The following is an 8,474-nucleotide window of genomic DNA, read 5'->3' on the forward strand; positions in this document are numbered from 1 at the left end:
TGCACTGCCTCTTTTCATTTCCTGGAGGCTGCTTCCTCCTCACCCCACCACTAGAAATAACACAGAGAGGTGGAGCATAGCAAGGAATCTTTACTAGGAGGCAGGGGGTGGGAGGCAGGTCCAGGGAAAGTAGAATAGGCCACCATTAGAATGAGCAGAAGTCCTGGGGATCTTGAGTCATCTGCTGGGGATGAGGAGTTAATGCTTGCTGTGGACGAGAGGTGCAGGGATGCGGATATCCTGGCCTCTCTCCAGACGCCGTTCACAGTCAATCAAATAGTTTACTCCATCGATGACCAGCTGCACCAGCTCCACCTGAAGAACACTGATCCTTGAGCTCTGCTTCCTACAATCTGAGTTTCTTTAACACTGACTGACTTACCTGCTCTGGGAGCTCATTTCCAGTTGCCTCCCCACTCAACCTGAATTTCATTTCAGATCCTATTATGTACCTGAGGCTCACTCACTGTCATATCTCAACTCCCACAGACCTATAACTTTCCTCACCCTAATCTTTTAGGGTCTCACCTCTGACTTCCCCAGTCGGTCCAAATTAGAGATGTCAAAGATGCTGCCTGTGGCAGCAGTGTCCACTCCTCCAGTACCACGCTTTTGGAGTCTTAGGTTCTCCAGAATCTTTGGGAAGCGGCTATCCTAGAGGAGAGACAGGGATGAGGGGCAGAGTCAATAGAAGCAGATACTGTTTCTACTTGAAAGAGCCCTGAGCCTTCTCCCAGGACCCTTTAGCCACAGCATGCTTGGCTCCTTTCCAAAGGGCCCGCATCCTCCCATCCATACCGCCCTTCCTCACTCACACCCCTCTCCAACCCCACAACTCCTTTACTTTGCTTAGCAGGGGCAGTTTGATGTGCACGCCTGCCCGAAGTCCAGTGCCCAGGTTAGATGGACAGGTCAAGATGTATCCCAAACGCTCATTCCACATGAACTCCCAGCCACGCTCTTGAATTAACCGCTCCACCTGAGTCCACAAAGACTGTGTTAGTGAAAAATCAGGGCTATGAAGACCTCCCCTAGCTAGACCCACAGGTGCCCCAGAGATACGTCTAGATCAGAAAGAGGTTGTGAATTAATGACATTTTTTTTTTTGATGAAAATGGTTTGTTATTGTTATCATGCATGCACATTGCAAAATTCTGAGGCAATTATGGTGTGCATAATGATGAGACTGTGGAGAAATAGCTTGTGTGTGGAAGAAAAGAAACTTGAGGGAGTGATGCATTAGGATGATCTAGGGAAAAGAATGGAGGTGGTAAGCTGAACTGAGAAAGGACTGATTATTCAATGAGTTTTGCATGCATCCATTATCTTTGCTATGCTCATGAACCTAGAGCTTGGAAGTGTCCCTTTGGACAGAATATGAAGGTGTAAGCTTTGAAACAGAAGAGGTAAGAGAGCTTTATGCTAGCTGTGAAAGGAACACGTGAGAAAGCAGAGGGATGAAAAAAGAACAGAAAATCTAGATTAATAGGTATGTGTGTAAGAGAAAGTGGGGGCAGAGGAAGGGTGTTTTTGTTTCACTTAACCATCCTAATCATGAAGATGATGGTGAAGAGGCGGGGGTCCACCAGAGCAGTGGACACAAAGACTACTGCCCAACATGAGTAAAGGGACGCTGTTTATAGTTCAGAAAGAACCATGTCATAGGGGGATATCTTACATGCTGAACATGGAGAAACCATTCCATCTAGAATAATAATGTAGCTAACACTTTAACACTTATTGAGCACTTACTGTGGACCAAGTACTTTACCTGCATTTCATTTAATCCCCACAACAACCTAAAATGTAGAAAATCTTATTATCCCAGTTTTATAGATGAAGAAACTGAGGCATATAATTTAAAGATACTCCCCTACTCACTCATTGTCAGAATATGCTACCTATTACTTGCCAAAAATAGTAGAAACTTCTCAGCTAGAATCTAAAAGAAGAGCTCTCTCTCTTTGCAAGTCCAAAATAGAACTGTATATGAGAACATACAGTAAGAATTGGGTTTATAAGGGTTTCTAATGAACTGAATATAGAGGTCCAATCTACATAGGACTGAGGATTCAGTTCAACTCCTCATCTAGAACTACACATTCTGAAACTTGAGCCATTCTATCTTTCACCTACCCTAGTCTCCTTCCCACTCTCAGCTTAAAGTCTAGCCTTAGCAAGAATGACAGAATCCGGAGTCAAGGCCTATCTTGGCTCAAAACTGGGTTGTTACATTAAAATCATGAACATACTGATCTCTTATCTACTACATCAAATGTGTTGCTTATCTGCATACCCCACCATCCCATAACACATACCCCAGGCATTGACTTGCCATCTAAGTTGTTCTTTCTTTGCATTATCTGATAACTGTCTTATTTACTTCTTTAGCTTCCTGACATTTTTTCTCTTTTCCTATTCTGGTTTTCCCAGGACAGTCCCGGTTTATATCTGTAGTCCTAGAATGATTATTAGAAGTGTCTTAGGTTGGTTGATAACTCATATAGTTAATCTACCTATGCTACTCTGTGGTTTTCCTTATGTCCTCCCACCTAGCTCCCCTGTAAACTCTTCTCCAACCTCTTTGAGGCCTCGGCAGAATCTTTCAAACACTCTCTTCATGTTGCCACCCTTCTCCATAGAGATGACCCGTGTATGATCCTCCTCATTCACCCAGATCAAGAAGCTCTTCTCATTGTTGTGCCTGAGGGCAGGAGAGAGGTAGGGAAAGGGATCAAGAGGCAAGGCAAGAGTTGGGGGAGGCAGAGGGAAAAAAAGTATTTATAGGGGCAGGAGCACAGAAGAGGTAAGGAGGAGCTTCGTACCAGATTCCACGAGCATCTGGCCAGTCTCGAGCCATACCTGCTGCAGTCAGCAATGGGGATACGGGCTTATCAAATAGAAAGTGGTCCTGGGGAGAGTAAAGGGTCTTGGGTTAAGATCCTCATAGTAGTCCCTGGACCTCTCAGAACCCATCTGTCTCATCTGGCCCAGCCTGCCCCTTGACTCTTTTTGTCATCTGCTCCCCCAACCTAGCTCTCTCTCAAGGTCCTCACATCAATAAGCTGCTGCTGCTCAGCCTCTGTCATCTCACTGAGCCTGTAGTAACGTCCAGCCAGGTCACCCTTCAGGCCACTCAGGGCATCCACCACAACACGTTCCACCTCTCGTCGCTCTGCCCGAGTGCAGGCTGGGGGCAGGCTGAGTCCCCGGATACTTCGGCCAGTTCTGACTCTCGAGGACAATACATACCTCTCATCAAAGTAGCCAGAACGAATCTGAGAGACAAGGAAAATGAATAAATGTCACAGAAATATGGTGGATAGTAACTGAGGGCCCTTGGGGAAGGAGAGGCCTTAAGGATTAGAGGACTCTGTTTTCTTCCTGCATGCATTGGAAGGAGAGGCTTATTGGGCAAACACTCCAATTGAAGGGGGCACTATGAACCTTTCTCCAAACTGCCCCCCTTGCGGCATGGTCATTCTTATCTACCCTCTCATCTCTATATATGCTGCTCCTTAAGATATGATTCTCTCTTACATTAAGATCAAAAGTTCAGCAATTAATGACCATGAGTCATGAAATAATCAAGGTGAAGGGATTGGAGATACAGAGTGTTGTACACAGGCGATGCAAATTGGAAGTGGAATATTTGACTCACCTTACTGGCATCCAGATCAGTGGTATGCTTCATTGTCCGAGGGTCATATCCATTGTGTCGCTCTTGGATCACAGGGTCAAATAGGTCAGCAAATACCTAAAGGGGAGTTAAGAGGGAGAAATGTTTAAGGAGAGGAAATCCCTCCCCAGACCAGCTGTCAATTGACTTCACTGGATCAAAAAGCTTCAGTATGGATGGCTCAGAGTCTTGGGGAAAAGTGAGGGATTTTTAGGGGGAAGGAACTGGGATTACTGGGAAGGTGAGTTGCATTACCAGGGAAACTCTGGGGGCCCCCTACCTCATAGGTCTCCTCATCTCCAGCCACCATGCCCACAGTCTTGATGAAGGGGTGACCAGGGTTGTCCACGCCAGTCTGGATACACTGATCTAGCGTCCAACCAGTGGGTGTGGTCTTGTTGCAGAGCCGTGCATAGACTGCTGGGGTCAGGTGACTGGCCATGCAGTTGTTGTGCTTTCGGAGGTCTGGGTACTCAGCGCTGGGGAGGGGGTACCCAGTAACCATGGAGGGAGGGCACATGGGCCTAGACCTAACGCAGACAGCTGGGAGCTGTCCAGTTAGCTATGTCTGGCTTTGCTTCCTGGGTGGAGGGGGAATTAGCCTTGGAGGGAGACTAAGCCTTAGTAATCTCTTTAGGGACTTTTAGGGTCTGTTCTTTCCTAACAGTTCTAGCTGCCTCTGGCTTGCCAGCTCAATTTCCCCAGATCTGCTCAGTTCTTTCCTCCCATGAACACATTAGGGATGGAGGAGGGGAAAGACTAAGGAAGGAAATTCAGGGAAGAACAGCAGGAAACAGAGATGGAGGAGAGCAAAAAACAATAGTTCCTGGCCTTATAATTAGGGATTTGGGCCGTGGGTGCAGCTAGAACTCTTAGGGCCTGAGCTGGTCTTGACAGGTCCCCAGGAATGCTCTTGCTTTACAGTTTTGGCCCCCACCCCCACTCCGCTGAGGTCTCCAAATTGTACAGCTCCAGGGCCTTTATGATTATAGCCCTTCTCTTACCCGGATCTTATCTCTACCCCTATCTTCATTCCTATCACCACCGTCCGCTTCCCTCCCACCCCCGCCCCCCGCGACGCAGGCATTGCTACCTCGGGGGATAGAGCCTCCGTCTTTCACTGGCCGCTCGTACAGGTTCCGAGCTGAGCAGAAACCCAGCGGCTAGAGACCCAGCTCCGGCCAAAGCCAGGAGCCCGACTCCTGGGCGAGTGGACAGCAGACGGGAGAAGGGACCAGCCATGGCTTGGAGGTCTGAGCACGAGATCCGCGAGCAGGAGTTGGCCCAAGGCAGGAACGAGGAGGGAGGATGCAACTGGACTGACTGAGAGCTGAAGCTGGGTCCGAGGCAGAAGCTGAAATGGGGGTTGGAGTGGAGGCTGGAGTCGGAGTGGAAGCCGGTACCAACAAGACTGCAGGAGAGGCGCAATGAGCTAGGGGCGGGCGGGAGTAGGAGGAGGAGGCCCGAGCCGCAGTCTCCTGGGGTGGGGCTCACACAGGCGCCGCCTTCCCTCTGCCGACGCGCTAGGTGTGCGGGGGCGGGAGTGGGTAGCACTGGCCAGGTAATTAGGGGGACCTGAGAGTCGCACCGCTAAGGCCAGGACTGTGTGTGCCCACCCGGGATAAGGCCTCCCAGATTTCAGCACTAAGTAGAGGACAGCACCCGGGGGGGGACTAGAGAAACCCCAACACCCTTCCCCCAAACCCCCTCGGTTTAAGCAGAAACCCGATCCATCTACTCTGTGGGTGTGAAAGGGTGACATTGCCCAACCTCTTCTCTGCTTTCGGCCTGTCCCAGCAACCTCTCCATTTTCCCAGGGGAGGCAGCCGCAGGGGAAACCGCGGAATAAACACAGATACCAGAGGAAGATATGGAAAAAACAGAGTTTGAGGCAGTCACTGGGAAAGACACTCACTGGCTCAAGGTCACCTTCTCCTTAGGACCAGGAAGAGGACCAAAGTGCCTCCCTGCCACACCTGTGCTCTCCTTACAATGCTGAGAAAGAATTCCCTGAAAGGAATCAGGAAATATTAACTCTTACCTCATCTGTGCTGTGTCCCCCACCTCCACACTGTCCCCAAGTCTGAAGCTCTGCTACTTCCTGCCTCCTCATGATCCTCTACTTTTTCTTTCTTTCTTTTTTGCATATCCCACCCTTCTCGCCATCTCCTACCTCACCTTTGATCTTCTTCTTCCTTCTCTGAGTGTTTTTCAAGCTCAGAGTTGTTTGCTGCTCACAGGACTCCCTCCAAGTATTCTCTGCGAACTTGCCTACCTGTTGGTTGTACTGGGTGTGGTCTTGGGGTTGGGCAGGGAATTGTTAGTTTCCTCTTCCTCCTCTCCCTTTTCTTCCCCCTCTGAGAATCCTAGTTCCTGGGTTGGAGAGGGACGTAAAGTGAGTTGAAGGGTGTGGCAAGATGACTGGGTGTGGGAATGGAACAGGCAGGCACAGGTCTCCAGGCACCACATGTTTCTTCTCTTGGCTCCCTAACACTGTTTAATCTGGAGTGTAAAAGCTAGTGGTGTACAAGGGATTGAGGTCATTAGGGAATCTTCGCTTTCCTCCCGGTCCCTTCTCTTCTCTCTCCTCATAAAGTGCATATTCAGATTTGAGAGAGCTTTGTTTCCACAGCTCCATGTATAACTTCACCGTCCTCCTGGTAGGAAGGAGAATGAATGCTGGAATTGATGTGGGGCTTCAGTGCGGAGGGTCTCTTAAGGTAGAGTAGGCATGGTGGCATTAGTCCTTTCCCTCAGCTATCCTGGTGTGGCCACAGAAAGTAAGATACTTGGATATCTTAAAAGAGAGAGTATTTGAGAAAGAGAGATTCCCTTCACATCGTCCCATGGCCCCACTCATGAGACCCTACTCTAGCCCCTTCTGTACTACAGTCATTCCTTTCCTTCCCCTCAGAGTTCCCTTCAGTTCTTTTTCCTACCGTCCTCATTTGTGGGTATCCTTAGAAGCACCATCTCTCTTTTGGTTCTTATCCTCTCCTGATAAAACAGCAATTATTAGAGAATACATAGAGTTATGCAATTGCAAGTGTGGTCACTCTTGGAGAGATGGAAACTGTTACCTGTGTATGGAGTCTCTTTATCTAGGTTAAGGAATTGTAAATACAATTTCTTGGAATGGTGTATATTTATCCAGATAAATAAGGGAGATATATTCCAGAGCAGTAGGGTTGTTATTTGGTTGGAGAGGGTGGTTGCTAATATTAAGGAGTTAGGAGGCAGGAAGAGAGAATTATAGAAGGAGAAATAAGACAGTCAATGGAGTACAGAAATTATTCAAGTTTAGCGAGTCGCTTCCTAAATTTGAACAATAACTCCACAGGAAAAAGCACATGTATTTTGTACTTATTCCTTGTGAACCTCACTGCCACATAGTATATTAATATTTATTTTAAAAATTATCCTATAGCATATGGGAAGTAATCACTATATGGTATTTGATTTATTTAATAATAATTATGATTATTTTCAATAATATTTAATATTTTTAAAGCACTTTACAATTACAAACAACTTTTATAAATATATATATTTTGAGTTGGAGTCTCACTCTGTCACCCAGGCTGGAGTGCAGTAGCACGATCATGGCTACCACAGCATTGACCTCCTAGACTCAGGTGATGCTTCCACCTCAGCCTTCCAGGTAGCTGGGGCTGCAGGCAAGCACCACAACACTCGCACCACAACACTCGGCTAATTTTTTAAATTTATTGTAGAGATGAGGTCTTGCCATATTGCCCAGACTGGTCTCAAACTCCTGGGATCAGGTAATCCTCTCACCTCTGCCTCCCAAAGTGCTGGGATTGCAGGCGTGAGCCACTGTGCCTGGACCTTATAGAGTTTTAATCCCACTCACACTGTGGAGAAAAATGGAAGTTCAGGCAAGTTAAGTGATTTGCCCAAGGCTACCCAGCTATTAAAGGTAAAGCCAGGATTTAAGTCTAATTTTGTCTGGTTCCAAGTCTGGAGGATACAGAAAAAGCAGGGTGTGGAGAGAGGAATCAACTTGTCCAGTCTCATGTCCATCTATTTTCTTGCATCTTCCATAAGTCTGTCTCTCTGTTGCTTCCCTTAATTTTTCCTTTGCTTCTCTTTTTGTCTGTTTTTGTTTCCAGCCTCCCTATTACTGCTTTTTACATCTGTTTACATTTCTTCCTTTTTTTTTTTGAATTGGAGTCTTACTCTGTCGCCCAGGCTGGAATACAGTGGCATGCTCACGGCCACCGCAGCCTCGACTTGCAGGGCTCAGGCAATCTTTCCGCCTCAGCCTTCCAAGTATCTGAAACTACAGGCATGTGCCACCACGCCTGGCTAATTTTTTAATTTCTTGTAGAGACAAGGTCTCACGAAGTTACCCAGGCTGGTCTCGAACCTTTGGGCTCAGGCAATCCTCTTGCCTCAGCCTCCCACAGTGCTGAAATTACAGGCGTGAGTCAGCCCTCCCGGCTTGTTTACATTTCAACCTACATTTATTGGTCTCTGGTATATCATACTCCGTTTTATTCTATAAAATAAACAGAAGACCTGGCTTTGCCCTCAGGGAGGTGCAATGGTACAAATTCTGCCTTTGCCTGTTCCTCTGGCTTTCCACCCATCCCTTCGTCTCACTGAGACATGTCTGTCTAGACCAAGCATCGGGCGACGCAGTAAGAACTCGGGAGAAGGGGAACATCAGGTTGCATTCCCTCTCACAGCCACTAGGGGCCATCCTCCTTCGTTCAGAAGCGCCGGCCAACGCAGCCTGACTCTGTTGCCGGTGCGCGCCCTCCGCTGATTG

General features: G+C 47.7%; 1 protein-coding gene across 4 annotated transcripts; it reads right to left on the reverse strand.

Annotated features, from left to right (window-relative positions):
- Positions 1 to 70: 70 nt before the first annotated feature.
- On the reverse strand, positions 71 to 6,274 carry LOC103262015 (creatine kinase U-type, mitochondrial). 4 transcript variants are annotated; one of them, XM_008059618.2, is made up of 10 exons: positions 5,858 to 6,274; positions 4,773 to 5,090; positions 3,960 to 4,158; positions 3,662 to 3,757; positions 3,057 to 3,278; positions 2,826 to 2,911; positions 2,581 to 2,704; positions 845 to 979; positions 529 to 654; positions 71 to 315 (listed from the first exon to the last, which is right to left on the reverse strand). In XM_008059618.2, the coding sequence occupies exons 2-10, from the start codon at positions 4,919 to 4,921 to the stop codon at positions 199 to 201; spliced, it is 1,254 nt and encodes a 417-aa protein (XP_008057809.1). In that variant the 5' UTR covers positions 4,922 to 5,090; positions 5,858 to 6,274; the 3' UTR covers positions 71 to 198. The 4 variants fall into 4 exon arrangements, with proteins under 4 accessions (XP_008057809.1, XP_021568820.1, XP_021568821.1 ...); XM_021713145.1 differs by lacking the exon at positions 5,858 to 6,274 and adding an exon at positions 5,418 to 5,524; XM_021713146.1 differs by lacking the exon at positions 5,858 to 6,274 and having other exon boundaries at positions 3,960 to 4,251; positions 4,773 to 5,115.
- Between the last annotated feature and the right edge of the window lie 2,200 nt (positions 6,275 to 8,474).

This window comes from Carlito syrichta, unplaced genomic scaffold (genome assembly GCF_000164805.1).
Source record: "Carlito syrichta isolate Samal-C Ts95f unplaced genomic scaffold, Tarsius_syrichta-2.0.1 Scaffold304305, whole genome shotgun sequence".
NCBI classification, from domain to species: Eukaryota; Metazoa; Chordata; class Mammalia; order Primates; family Tarsiidae; genus Carlito; species Carlito syrichta.

Bases quoted from the DNA above. Each gene is read 5' to 3' on its own strand.
- LOC103262015 (XM_021713145.1), bottom strand. From the start codon at position 5,488: ATGGAGAGGTTGCTGGGACAGGCCGAAAGCAGAGAAGAGGTTGGGCAA. The intron at 3,279-3,661 runs GTGAGTCAAATA...CTTGTCTCTCAG, and splicing joins CTGATCTGGATGCCAGTAAG to ATTCGTTCTGGCTACTTTGA. The intron at 2,705-2,825 runs GTACGAAGCTCC...TCCTGCCCTCAG, and splicing joins CCAGATGCTCGTGGAATCTG to GCACAACAATGAGAAGAGCT.